Below are 15,147 nucleotides of genomic sequence, written 5' to 3'. Positions count from 1 at the left end.
TTTTATACTAACCATTTAATTCCTGTAGGATAAAATGGACCAATTGCTACAAATGTTGCAAAGTACAGATCCCAGTGATGATCAGCCAGATCTTCCAGAGTTACTTCATCTTGAAGGTAAACCTTGTTTTTCATTTACCTTGCAAATAAGGATAATTAGTTTATATCTACTGTTATATATAGAATGCTTTATATTTCAATAAAATTGAGAATAACATAAAAATATTAACATTTCTCACTCTTCTATGACCCAGTCTCACATTTATAAGCCATTTAAACTTAACTGTGGTAGTATTCACATGCTTACACTTTTGTATCCACATTAAATATTTTATTCAAAATATCCATATATTTTATTCATTATTTTAGAATGTTGTAAAATAAATATTGGTATTTTAATATTTTTGAGATTAAGAAAATCAATTCTGGCTTCTCTGGTCTATGATTTATTAATCCAATTTTTATTACTCTAAGTTATATCTTGTATTTATTGACTATGTGAATACTCATCAGATATTTGCATTTTTTCCTATGTTTTCTTATATTTCTTCAAATCTTGTTATCTAAGCAATGTGTCACCAGATGGGACCTCTCATTGATGAAAAGCTGGAAGATATTGATAGGTAAAAGAGCATGTGCCCTCTCTATAGTATGTACCTTTTTCCCTGAAGTTCTCTGTAAATTGCATACTGAGACAGAGCCACCATTTTATTTTACTTTATTAATATTTTTGTGTATTTATTTTATTTTACTTCTTCATTTTTCTATTCTATTTGATTTACTTTATTTTGATTTTTTTATGTTTATTATTTTTATGTGCCAAAGGAATCAGTTCTCATTTACTTGTTTTCTGCTAGATGTGGGAATTAGAATTAGACTCATCTCTTCCTTTATTTTCTAAGTGAGGATTTATTAGACCTTCACTATATTAGTCTTTTTAAAAAATAAAGGTTAACTATTATAATCATGTTTGCTATAAGTATCTTTACCAAAGCCCAAATGGCCCATCTGTTATTATCTAGGGAACCCTAGACATTTCAAAGTAAAGTCGTATACAATAAGCTCTCCCAGCCTAGTACCTAAATCTTAATTTTGATTGCCTTGCAGCTAAAATACAGGATGTTTTCTGGCACAAGGTTAAATTTTTAATAATGTCTGTTTATACCACTTTTTGCTGTTTTTTAATGTGTTGGGTTTTTTTTAAGATTTTTTGTCCATTTATTTTTAGACAGGGGAAGGGAAGGACAAAGGGAGGGAGAGAAACATCAGTGTGTGGTTGCCTCTTACATGCCCCCTACTGGGGACTCGGTCTGCAACCTGAGCTTTTACCCTGACTGGGAATTGAACCGGCAACCCTTTGGTTTGTAGGATGGCACTCAGTCTACTGAACCACACCAGTCAGGGAGCTATTTTACCTATTTTGTTGTGTCTTATTATTTAGAACATTGTATTATTTAAATAGCAATATGTTTCAAATTATTGTATAATATTTCAGAAAACATTCAGAACTCTCAGAGCTTAACGTTAAAGTGATGGAGGCACTTTCACTGTATACCAAGTTAATGAATGAAGACCCAATGTATTCCATGTATGCAAAATTACAGAATCAGCAGTATTATATGCAATCATCTGGTGTTTCTGCTTCTCAGGTAAGCCTTTAAAAACTTGAGTATATCATTTTAAATTCTCAAAATGAGAAACTTTCTACAGTTAATGTTTAAAATAAAAATAAATTTTAAAAGAATTTTTTACTTGACAAATACGATGTATAATATATAATTATATCAATAGTTCTTTTTCAAAAAAGTTATTTTTCTGCAGGGGTACACATCAGACTCATTCATCAAGTTTTTTGAAAAAAATACAGATGCTTGGTGCTACCCCAGACCTGTTTGAATCAAAATCCTCAGGAGGGAGACCCAAACATCTGTATATTTTTAAAACTTTATATGTAATAATCTGGTTAAGAACTGTAGTTTTTGTCTAAAATTTCTAATTATAAATTCTTCTGAGTGTCTACTGTTTTCAGTTTTATAGGAAGCTACTTTAATCTAATTTTACCGTCTTTGTTTATGTAACACATGTAATGCTATCCAGAGCCCTTTCCCTCTCTTCATCTCCAGCAACTGTTTGAAGAGCTCCTTTCCCACAAACTCAGTAATGCCAGGGCATAGGGAGCAATTAGTCAGGCACTCTATTTTATCCATGTACAGTGGCACAAACATTGAATAGATTAATTTTCTCTGAAATGAGAGTCCAGAACCCTGGAGATGAGCAGTCAGGCCCGAGTAACATGTGGCCAGATGACACTTATTCAGGGGCCTTGATGATCAGTTTGAGCCAAAAAACAAAAACCCTTCATGTTCAATTTGCAAAGTACAAAAATAATGCATTTATGAGGACTGGAATAGCTGTGTTTACAATGAAGACCTTTTGGATTCTGATGTATAGTGAGTCTCTTAGGCTTTAACCGAAGTACTAAGATGATTGTTGTCTTGTCTCTTGATGATCTTGTTACCATCGTAACAACTGGTAAGGGCCTTACTGCATAGATAGCAGAGTTCTGTTTTCAAACATGTGAAACAGAAGCTCTAATGAATACTACAGAAAACTAGAACATTATGCGTATTTTAAAACATAAGGCTCCTTAGATTTAAACAAGCAGTTTTTATTTTTATTTAATCCTCACTTAAGGATATGTTTATTGATTTGAGAGAGAGAGGGGAAGGGAGACAGAAAGAGAAACATTGATTGATTGCCTCCTGTACAGGTCCTGACTGGGGATCAAACCCTGTAACCTTTTGATGTACAGAAGGACACTCCAACCAACTGAGCCACCTGGGCAGGGCACACATATAGTTTTTAGATATAGGAGTAGGCAGACAATGAGCCAAGGGCCAAATCCAGTCTTCCATCTGTTTAAATAAACTTTTACTGGAATATAGCCATTCTCTTTCATTTATGAATCGTTTCTGGCTGCTTTCTATATGGGTCAAGTTCAGTAGTTGTGACAGAGACCATATGGCCCACAAAGCCTAAAATATTTACTCTCTGGACCTTTACAAAAAAGTTTGCTGACTTACCCCTGCTTTGGAAAGTTTGTTCTGTGTTCAATAAACAGTAATTTAAGAAATCTAAATTGTATTTATAAATAATCCCTTAAACATCCTTTGGGATTCCTTTTAGAGAAGTACTAAAAATATCAATATGAAAAAAGAGTAATATTAGTATAAAGTTTCAAGATAATTTCCTTTACTGCTTCTGAATAGAGATGCATACGAGTTTAGCTAGTGTTTACCTAAGAATAAAATCATCAGAAACCAACTTCACTAGAAAATTTTTTTTAAATGCCTGTTAACAGGAGTAACTATAAAAAAGATTTCAGGGATGCAGCTGTTCTTTTTGTAACTGAATACCTCTACAAAGAGTTTGGCATACGTATTAAAATCTTAGAAACATCTAATGTGTGTTACCATGAACTGTTCTAGGTATATCCAGGTCCTCCTCAAAGTGGTGCTTACCTGGTTGCAGGGAATGCCCAGATGAGCCATCTCCAGAGCTACAGTCTTCCCCCAGAGCAGCTGTCTTCTCTCAGCCAAGGAGCACTTCCACCGTCTGCAAACCCAGCGCTTCCTAGTCAACAGACTCAGGCTTCTTATGCTAAGTAATTTCATTATTGACTGTTATTTGAAGTTAGTCTTATTAAAATTCTTAAGTGCCCCTGATCATTTGTAACCATAAGAAAAATCTAAGAAAACTGCATAATAGATGTTATCACTGATGCCAGACAGTTAGCACTGTTTGTGGTCATGAGTGGGTTCTACAGGAACCCCTGCAGTGTTGCCGCCCTAGCCAGCAAGCTAGTCCTGTCTTACTCATTGAACTGTTGATTCTGGTTTTAACTCTGTCATAATTTGTTTTTGCTTTCATTTGAGTCTATGATGGTATTTGCTAAGGACTTCAATGAAACTTTTAATAACTATAATGTTTTCTACAAATTTCATAAAAAATCAAAATGTTTTTGTTATCATTGTTTCAGAATTTATGGTTCTGGGTTGTCTCTGAAAGACAAATGTTTCCTTTTTTGCCCTGTGTTGGAATTTAGTATATATCACTGCAAGATAAATCATTTGAAAAGAGACAGTTAAAGAAGTTAGTTGCCCCTGTGGTTCATAGGGCAGGTATCTGAATGTAGTAGTGAGCCTGTTAGGCCTTAACTGAAGTGCTGAAATGACTTTTGTCCCCTCTCTTGCTGATTGTGTTACTATCTGAACAGCAGGTAAGAAAGAACCTTATTACTACTTAGATAGTATAATGCCCCCTATGACGTAGTTAAATGATTTTATACTATGTAAAATAAACGCCTTTTCTGCTTCATTGTGAATCTTAGCTGAAGTCTTTCCCTCAAAACAAAAGATAGGCTTTAGTGTGTAATTCTAGAAGTTGTGATATTCTGACTCAAATAGGAGTTTCTTGGTGGCACAGATGCAATTTCTAGAAACCCTTTCTTCAATATTGGAGTTGCCCTGGAATGGTCCTGTACTGACCTTACTGTTATTTTATTCCTCCTCAAAAGAGTCACACTCTAGCCCTGGCTGGTGTTGCTTAGTAGATTGAGCGCTGGCCTGTGAACCAAAGGGTTGCCAATTCAATTCCCAGTCAGGGCAAATGCCTGGGTTACAGGCCAGGTCCCCAGTAGGGGGTGTGCAAGAGGCAACCACACATTGATGTTTCCCTTTCTCCCTCCCATCCCCCTCTCTAAAAATAAATAAATAAATAAATAAAATCTTCAAAAAAGAAAAAAAAGTCACATTCTAGGGATGCTTAGAGATTTGCAAATATTTTGTGGTTACATCTAGTATTGTGCAGTGACCTTAAGAAGGAGGGTAATAAGGAGGCCTGTTATGACAACAAAAAACAGGGTACACCCTACTAAGTAACTCAGGAAAAAAAAATGTTAGGTGTAGCTCTTTTGTCCCAGAACTTTTTCTTAAGTTGAAATTTGGTGAAAATGAATATCCTTATATAGAAAAGAAGTAAACAAGGAACAGCTATTAGAAGAGTAGCATGCTTTCTTAAAAACCAGATACAAAGTGAGTAGAGGTAGGTGCTGAAAAATCAGCCAGTGTGCATGAGTTATGTAGGAACCTCTTAGATAACTTAGTGTCATCCAGAAATGCTGCCTTTTTCCCAGCTAGTCTTCTGTTACTATGTCACATTCTGCTCTAGCTACCTTGTTCCTGGAGATTATTTGAGATCTTTCTTAGTTCAGGGCCTTGAGAAATTTCCTTGTAAATGATAGAATCATTTGCTGGGTGTTTAACCATGCCATGCCATAGAGCTGTAACACCTGGTTGCTCTGTTGTGGGTGGTTTTCTGTCTGCTTTTGCAGTCTGGATGTGAAATCTCTGGCGCCTGCAGTGTATTCCCTACTCTGACTCTACTGATGCACTGTAGCTGTTAATATCTCTCAAACATGTGTGCACTTCAGTAGTTACTTGTGTAGGTAGAGAGCATTTCCTTGAAATCTTTAGCTCCCTTTGGCTAATTTCCTATTTATTTGTTCATAGCTTTGTTTTTACTAGGACACTTTTCCACCACTCCAGCCCTGTTCTGGCTCTTACTATCACAGGACCCCAACACACTGTGTACTGTCTTTTAATCACCTTTAGACTTACCTGTATCTGCACTAAGCTGTTGGTATCATGAGAGCTGGAATTGAGTCTCTTTTACCTTTATATCTATGCTGTGTAGCACAGGGTTTTACACCTGGTAGGAACTCAGTATTTGATAAATAAATGTTTAAGATGGGAATTTCAAGTGCTGTGTTAGGCCAGTAGGATATACTTTTAAATTGTTTACAAAGGCTTCACAAAAGGCTTTGAGGCAGTTTTTAAAAAGATATAAATGTATAACGTAATATGTAAGAACATTTACACAGGTTGGGCAAGAGTAGGTTTATAGTTGTAAGTACATGGAACAGTTTATTCTTACACTATTATTTATTAATTAGTTTATTGTTTTCCATGTAAACAACTGTATTTAATTCAAACTTTCTAATTGCAAATCAAGGTCAATGGGGATTTCTTTTTCTGTTTTTGGTGGGAGATTTTTTTGTGGCCCTACTTCATATATAGAAGGTAATTCCTTATTTTTTTACATATAATTTTGGTGCTAGGGTTATCACTTTTCCAGACCCTGTCACCCTAGGATGATCTTACTGATTAATTGGGAAAAGTAATATGGATGCAGTTTCCTCAGACCACCCGTAGTGATGGTGGTGTTGATAGTACTCAGGCAACCAAAGCCACGTACATATTTGTCTATTATTTCAAGTTACTCTGTTGAACAGATGTTTATTGAACATTTAGTGCATGCCACACTTATGCTAGACACTTGACATACAAGTATGAGTCCCCCCCCAACTCCAGCTTTATTGAGACATAACTGACATACAACATTAGGTAGGCTTAAGGTATAAGACTTGATTCAATACATTTATATGTTGCAAAATGATTACCACCATAGCATTAGCTAACAACTCCATCCCATCACATAATTACCTTTTTTTAATGGTGAGGACATTTACTCAGCAATATTCAAGTACATGATAACAGTATTATTAGGTAAAATCACCATGCTATACATTAGATTCTTAACTTGTTTGCCTTACAAATGGAAGTTTGTACCCATTGTCTAATAGCTCCCCATTTCTCCCTTTCCCCAACCCTTGGTAAGCACCTCTCTACTCTGTCTTGGTTTGACTTTTTTAGATTCCACATATATTCATGAGGTCATACAGTATTCATCTTTCTCTGTCTTACTTATTTTACTTAGTGTAATGCCCTCAAGTCTCATCCAAGTTGTTACAAGTGGCAGAAGTTCCTTTTTCTCATGGTTAAATAATATTCCATTGTGTGTGTGTGTGAAATGTATATGTGCACACATACACTGTGTCATTTGTTCCCATTCGTCTGTTGATGGATGCTTCAGTTGTTTCCATATTTTGGTTGTTTTGAATAATACTGCAGTGAACACAGGGATGAAAATCTCCTTATAAGATCCTGATTTCAGTTCTTTGCGATACATAGTCAGAAGCAAAACTGCTGGATCATATATGGTAGTTTAATATTTAATTTTTTGAGGAACTTCCACACTGTTTTCCAAGTGGATGCACTAATTTACATTCCCACCAGCACTGCTCAGGGTTCCCTTTTTTCCATATTCTTGCCAACACACAAATACTTGTTACCACTGGTCTTTGATAACCATTCCGACAGGTGTGAGGTAATGTCTCATTGTGGTTTTGATTTGCATTTCTCTTATGATTAGTGAGTGATATTGAGCATTTTTCTTGTCCCATAGCCTTTTTGTCTTCTTTGGAAAATGGTATATTCAGTTCCTCTGCCTCTTTTTTAATGTGGTTATTAGTTCCTTTACTATTGAATTGTGTGAGCCCTTTTTATATTTGGATATTAATCCCTCACTAGATACATGATTGGCAAATATTTTCGCCTATTCCATAGGTTGTATTTTAATTTTGTTGCTCTTTTCTTTTACTCATCAGAGCTTTTTAGTTTGATGCAGTCCCAATTGTTGATTTTTGCTGCTGTTGCTTGTTCTGTCACATCCAGGAAATTGCTGCTGAGATCAATGTCAAGGAGTCCTTTCCCTGTGTTTTCTTCTAGGGGCTTTATGGTTTCAGGTCTTAGATTTAAGCCTTTAATTCATTTCAGGTTCCTTTTTCTGTGAGTGGTGTAAGACAGGGATCCAGTTTCATACTTCTGCATATGGTTATCCAGCTCTCCCAACACCATTTATGGAAGAGACTGTGCATTTCCCATTGAGTATTCTTGGCTCCATGGTCATATTAATTGACCATTGATTTAGAATTTCTTACCTCCATGTGCTTACTGGCTAGTAGAAGAAACCATACAAATAAATTGTAATTATAATATAAATTACAAATAAAGGTACATGCAGGGTACTTTAGGAGCCTAGGGGTTCAGGGCAGCTTCCTGAGAGAATAAGCTCAAGCTGTGTTATTCTTAAACCTAGAAGAAAAAAGTAAGAAAGATTTTCTATCATGAGCAAATACATGGCAGTATGAAATGGTGTGGTCCCTATGGGGAACTATGAAAAAGCATGTTACCAAAGGGTTAAAGTCTGTGGTGGGAGAAATGAGAGATATACTTGGAGTTATTGACAAAGATAATGAATGGTCCTAGGTATCATGTTAAGGATCTGGGGTCTTCTCTTGGAAAGCCCAAAAAGGCCTTTAAATGACATTAACGTAAGCGAATTCATAGTTTCTAGATTAGAAGCTGGGAGATTATATTAGACAAGAAATTATGAGTGTCTAATTGCAAGATATAATGATAGAGATGGAAAAAGAGTTGCTTAGGAGATTAGCAAATAATATCACGTGGGTGACAAGGTAGGGACATAGTGCAGAGCAGATATGAGAGAGAAATTATTGAGTGAATTGCTGGGTTTTACCCTTGGGCAACTGGGTGAATGAATGGTGGAATTATAAATTGAGATAAGGAATATAGTACAAAGTGCAAATAATTACAGTAATAGCTAACATATTGTGGTATTCAGTAAGTGCTAAGCACCGTACTATAAGCTTTACACATTAACTCATTTATTCTAATAATCTGTGAAGAAGTAGGTACACAGTTATCACATGTTATAGATGAGAAAACTGAGGTATGGAGGGCGGACTAAGGTTCCACTTAACTAAGATACGAAACCAGGCATTTTGGCTCCCAGAGCTTTAGCACTTAACCCCAATTTGATATAGCAGTATTGTGGCCCTTACTGATGAAAATAATTTCATGAAATCTGACTTCTTGTAATACTTTTATCTCATAAATCAGCACATGTGGAATGGTAATGCCTTTAAGCATAACTTAAGTGGCTGCAGTAGTTGGTATAATGTAGGACTTCAGTTATAATGATGAATAGTTTAATTTGTGCAGAGTGCTAGAACATTGAGTTCACCAGCGATTGATTTATAAACATTCTAGCAATTGAATAAAAGTTTAGAAATAAGCAATATTTTGAAAATAGCCCATTGTGTAGTTTTACATTTTTAATAGAAATGTGGGGAAAATCTCAGTGTTCAAGCTGTTAGTACTTCTCTTGATATAGCTAAATTAGTGTCTTATACATGGTAAAAAAACTCAACTATCAGGCTGGGAATGGGGAGGAAAGCAGAGACAGTGAACAAAGACAACTCGGAAGGAATTTTTTTGGTGAAGTGGGAGCAGTGTACCAGTGGAGGGCGCCTTGCATGGGAGCACTGGCAGCCGATGAATTGTAGCCCAGGGAAGGCACAGCGCGGAAATGGGTGCAGGAAAAGATGGTTGATAAAACATGGTGGGAGTAGATGGAAGGTCTCTTTTATTTGCCTCTGTATTTTCAGGGAAATAAGAAAAACAAGGTAAGATGAAAAACAGACTTTCATCTCCCCTAGTCCACCAGGATTGCTCTTGTGAAGGACTGGTGATTTCCATATTGCCAGATCAAATGGTCACTTCCTTTTTGAAATTCTTGGCTATGACCATTTCTCTTAGTTTTTCTTCCACTTATTGTCACTTTTTAGTCTTCTTTGCCTAGTGCTTCTCTATTTTCCTGACTTCTAGGTGTAGGGCTCTAATATGGGCTGCTTTTTTCTCTGTAGTCATTCCCTGGGGGATCTTCTTCAGCCCCACAACTCTGAATACCAGGTGTATGCTGATGACTCCCAAATATATATTTCTAGTCCTAATTCCTCCCTGGTCTCCGGACTTGAATAGCTGACCATCTGTTCATTATCTTTTCTTGTACACTTCCTAGATATCTCACTTGACGTGTCCAAAAACTGCTGATTATCCTTCCCCAAACTTACTGTAATCCTTATCTGCCATCTGTAGTCTTTTTCAGCAAATGACCACTCCTACCAGTTATTTGTACCAGTAATGTAGTTCTAAAACCTCAGGCATTCTTGACCACTAGCAGATTTGATGGCACTGCCTTCAAAATCTTACCCTTTCTTCCCTTCTTCACCAAGTCCACCATGGCCCTAGCCACCTGTCAGCTCTTACCTGGACACTTATAACAGCCTCCAGTCAGATATCCTCACTTCTGTCCTTTGCCCACAGTGAACCTGTTAAAACCTCAGTGAAGCACATCATTTTTCTGTCCAGAAAAATCAACTAGTGTCTTTGCATCTCACTCAAATGCAATCCAGAATCCTTGCTGTGGTCTGTACAGCACTGTATATTCTAAGGCTTCTTTCCCCTTTAATCGGCCACTTTAGTGTACACTACCCTCCTTGCTCACTCTGCTTTGGCCATCATGGCCTTCTTTCTGGTCCTTGAACATGCCTGGTATTTTCATGAAGGTTTCTGTGCTTGCTGTTCTCTTTGCTTGATCAGCTGGTTTTCCTATGTAGTGGACATGACTCCCTCTCTCACTTTTTTCAGGTCTCTGCCTAAATTTTTCTCCTTATCTGAAATGCCTTCTCCCACCACACTGTATATAAGGCAGAATCTCTTGTCTTAGGAGCTCTTGGTCCTCCTACTATGCTTTATTTTTCTTCATATCAGTTATTACCACATGACATATTATAAATTTGTGTATTTTTTTTCCTCCTACTAGAATGTGTCATGACAGTGGGGACTTTTTTTCCTTCTGATTTTTTACTATCCCAGTGCCTAAAATAACAATGTTTGACTTATTATGGGTATTTGATAAATATTTATTTATTGAATGGATTGAATGAATGTTTAATGAATACCTTCTCCTGTTTATCGTTAAATGGGTATGTAAGTCAATATTGATCTAACTGTTTTTTCCCTTCCGCAGCACAATGGTCAGTTCTGTTCAAGGAAATACATATCCCAGCCAGGCTTCAGTGTACAGTCCTCCTCCTGCTGCTGCTGCTGCTGATGTCACTATATACCAGAATGCAGGAACTAATATGTCCCATGTGCCAAACTATAACTTAACATCCTCAGCGCTGCCTCAACCAGGAGGCAGTCAACAGCCACCTCAGCCACAGCAACCATATTCTCAGAAGGCTCTGCTATAGGATTTGGGATTCCTCTTTGATCTGCTAAATGCCGCTGAAAATGTTACGCGATTCTTTGATATCTTAAGGTTTGTTTATCCGCAGCTTATAGGAATCTGTCTTGGTCAACAAGTTCAAATATTCAAGACATTAGAACTCTCTTCAATTTGCACTGACTTTTTAGAGGTTTTCCCCTCCCCCTCCCCAGAGGAATGAAAACTACTTACAACATTTAATTCCTTTCATAATATGAAAGAATTGATAAAAGATTATTTGTCCATAAAATTACCTGGTCTGCAAAAAGTCAAACTTACAACAGTTGTTGTGGCAAATGTTATGTACATATATTGCTATATAAGTTCATTAGTGGCCATTTTGAATCACAATGGTGATCATGTGAATATATTTAACACTTAAATTAATTTACATTGCTATTTTATTTTAATCATGAACAACTACCATGTTTCGTAATGTTTTGTGTAAATTTAAGATAATTACACTATCCTTTTAAACTGCAAGAGAACAAAGCTGTAACATAATTACATGAAGGTATTATGTTGTCAAATGTTTTTGTTTTTACATGAAACTGAACTTTCCTTTGATTGTGAGATAAACATATGTACATTATGTCCTTCTGTAGCCTCTGCATACTACTAGCTGTCATCACACCAGCATACAGTAGCTAAATTTTTGGTGCAGTTATAGCAAATGATGTTCCCTTTTAAACTTACACATTTTGGCATGATATTTCAGAGGATTGTGGGACCATGAGACAAAATAAGTGGGATCATGTTCTTTATATCTTATTTTTAAAGAAATAATGTTGATTTACTTTTTTCCTTGTTGAAGATAGTAATTAGATTTATAAACTGTATACTGTGTCTATTGGTGGCAGTGACACCAAAGATAGAGGCAATGGACAGAAATTTTTAAACTGGAAAGAAACCATGAATAACACTACATTTTCAAAGTCTCTTGTAATTAGTTAGGATATTAAAAAAATGATTCATTTGTCTTATTCCACTATTAGTCTTTTAAATATGTCTTTAACACATTGTATCCTTTAATTCTTCATTAAAATCAATATAAGCAGATGTTTCAAAGTAATCAATATTCCTGGCTTTGCTTAACAGTTTGTACATTTATTCTTATCTTTCAAACTGGATGGGGCTGTTCTCTCTCATTTTAAAGTTCTGATGGAATTAAGTTGGCTTCCTATTCAGGAGTATTTTTCAATGAATGCCTTTTTTTTTTAATGTACATGAATTGTTTTCCACTGACATTTTAATCTTCTTAAATATTTATAATTTTCCTGGTTGTGCTATACTATCAGCTGAAAAGTTGAGCATCACATTAAATGGATTTAACAGATTTCACACCATAAATGAAAATTTAATTTCCATTTTCTAAGACTGTTATAATCAGATAACACTTTTCCTTCCCTTTTGACAAATGGTTCCATCTTTACAAGGAATCTTAATGGTGACTGAATCATAGTTTCAGATTTAAAGCACCATCTTCAATGTAAGTGTTTTACCCTGGTGTTGTGTTTTCCAATTTTAGAATATGCTGCCCTCAAATAGAAATTTTTAAATTTGAATTCAAAATTTACATTTAAAAAATTGTAATGTGTAGTTCTTTTGATAAACATGTCAAACAGGTCATAATCTTTATTCCAATTTGAATATTCTGGTTTCACTGATACACTTTTTTCCCATTATAGTGTATTTTTCTGTCTGTCTTTTTGATAAATTTCTGTTTATCATTGGTGAGTGTATCATTTCCCCATTTTATCTTCATGCTTCCTTTATGCTAATATACTTCAATTACATATTCTCTTACTTGCTTTGTACTACACAAAAGTCAAAGAACGGTAAAAATGAAAAAAGCTACCCTTATTAACTATTACTATTGGTTTACTTACCAACTGTACTAATTATATATATATATACACACATACACATTTTTAAACTTACTATATTAGTGTGTTTATAAAGGTATTAATGATGAATACTTAATACTGATACCATATGAGTTTGTGCTTTTCATTTGTTAACTGTAAAAATGCCAGGTGGAAAAATTCTAATGAAAAGAAACCACTGGATTTTCTGTATGTTAGATGACATGGTGAGGACAGAAATAGCAAAGGACCAGTTAGGAGCACAGTGATTTTGTCTGAGCCCAGTGTTGCATGTGTTGTACTTAAAAAACAAAATCTCTAAAATATAACAATCTTTTTTTTTAAAAGAATGGTTTATAAAATGAACTAACTATAATGTGAATTTCTGTGAAGCAAATTTTACTTAATTTATTTTGTGTATAAAGTTTTAAGTGTGTAGCCATAAACCAGTTACATCTAAATAAAAAAATTAAGTTCCGTTACTACCTAGCATAAATAGCCAACACACCCCGTGGCCAAGGATGTAATAGCAGTGCCCTAAACCTACTGGAAGCAGTATGTAGTGTGTCACATACTCTGACTTGACAGTGTTTCCTGACACTGCGACCCTCTTCACTGTTACCGATCTCTCCTCAGCAAGGGACCTCTTTATACTAAAAATTCCTGGAGCTTTGTTTCTATACCTCTTAATTTTTGTACTTAAAATGCTTAATAGACCACTAGTAGTCTTTTTTGATACAGTTTTCATATATGATATGTATAATTCAGCTTGCAAATATTTTTAGTCCAAAGTTTCAAGTTTACATAAGACAAATTAATACCCTTTATGATAAACTATGCAACTATAAAAACTATAAATTACTTGTTAAAATGAAGTCCATTGATGTAATTTGGCCATATTTTTATCTGTTTAGTACAGAAAGAGCAGTTTTCTTTTTCTCATACAGATTTCCTTGGTTTACTTACCAACTGTACTAATTATAGTTTCCTGTTACATCACTTTTAAAATATTTAATGCTATAGCTTAATTTTTTCATTATTGTGTTATTTTCTAATATTTTTATTTTTGTTGATTAACTGCTTATACCCCTTAGAATAAAATACAAAGAGGAAAACTACCTAAATAGGTTGTAAAGACCTTTGTCTAGTTATCATTTGTTTCAGAACAGTGTTTTGATGCAGTGCTCCTGCCAGGTGCCTAGATTCCTTTCTGTACTGTGTGTAGAGACATGTGCCCCAGGTTTTTAAGCAAAGTTGTCTGAGTTTTATGTATTCTTTTTTTCATATGATCTTCCTTTAAAATTATAAAACTTAGTAATTTTTTCTAAAGTTTTCCTAGTTTCAACAATATTTTTTATGATGTTCTAGAGCATTTTAAGTCTCAGTGTTTAAAATCTTAGGTTTTCTTGCTCAAAAAAATTGAACAGTTTATTAGTGATAACTTAGGGTCATGCTGAACTTAGATGTGTCTATCTTCGGACTCGAGCTAATGCTAATACTTTCCACTGCCATCATTGTCTGTTTGCTGCTTCTCATAGACACAGAATTTCTGATAAGGATTGCATGTTAAAGTAATAAGAGTCAATGGCCCCTGGACAAAAGTAAAAGGTACTAGTTTTAATGATCTTTTTGGTGGTCAGAGACTTAAAAAAAAGTTTTGTGATACCTCCATCAGTAACAAATATTTTTGAGTATATAGCTTCAAAATATGTATGTGTATGTTTTTACAAGCTGTATAAGTTCTGCGTATTGTAATATGTATTGTACATTTTAAAACATACAAAAAAATAGAAGTCTTAAAAGAGGGTGAGTGAAAAAATTGTTAATGGAAAAATCAAATATTTTTTCCCATATCTCTGGTTCCCTTAGTCAATGCCCTAAGATGTGTGTATACCCTATTTGGAGACCACTGTTTTAGATGTGAAAATTAAACAGAGAAAGGGAGTAGGATATTAACTGAGTTGGCCCGTTGAAGTATCTGATACTGTGTAAGTTGTACTTTCCCCAGCAACTTTTTATGTTGAAGATTTTCAGACCTGCAGAAAGATTGAAAGAACAGCATATCGCATACCCACATATTCTTTGTCTAGATTCACTGGTCATGAATATATTGTCACATTTGCTTTCTTTATGCATGTTTATATATACATAGGTACATGTTTATGTATGTAGTTACACCTATCTATGTA

General features: G+C 35.0%; 1 protein-coding gene across 3 annotated transcripts in view; it reads left to right on the top strand.

The window, feature by feature from the left end:
* Positions 1-14,786, top strand: part of STAM (signal transducing adaptor molecule) — a 62,392-nt gene extending 47,606 nt beyond the window's left edge. Inside the window, exons 10-14 of one of the 3 annotated variants that reach the window (XM_028505855.2) lie at positions 29-116; positions 568-622; positions 1,495-1,648; positions 3,488-3,663; positions 10,854-14,786. In XM_028505855.2, the coding sequence (XP_028361656.1) occupies positions 29-116; positions 568-622; positions 1,495-1,648; positions 3,488-3,663; positions 10,854-11,079 (699 nt within the window). In that variant the 3' untranslated portion in view covers positions 11,080-14,786. The remainder of the gene's footprint in view (positions 1-28; positions 117-567; positions 623-1,494; positions 1,649-3,487; positions 3,664-10,853) is intronic. The other 2 variants (XM_036023733.1, XM_036023744.1) reach the window with 2 other exon arrangements.
* Positions 14,787-15,147: the final 361 nt, after the last annotated feature.

This window comes from Phyllostomus discolor, chromosome 1, assembly GCF_004126475.2.
Source record: "Phyllostomus discolor isolate MPI-MPIP mPhyDis1 chromosome 1, mPhyDis1.pri.v3, whole genome shotgun sequence".
Taxonomy (NCBI): Eukaryota; Metazoa; Chordata; class Mammalia; order Chiroptera; family Phyllostomidae; genus Phyllostomus; species Phyllostomus discolor.
Note: the sequence above shows the minus strand (reverse complement) of the source record. Positions and strands in the feature narration are given on the sequence as shown.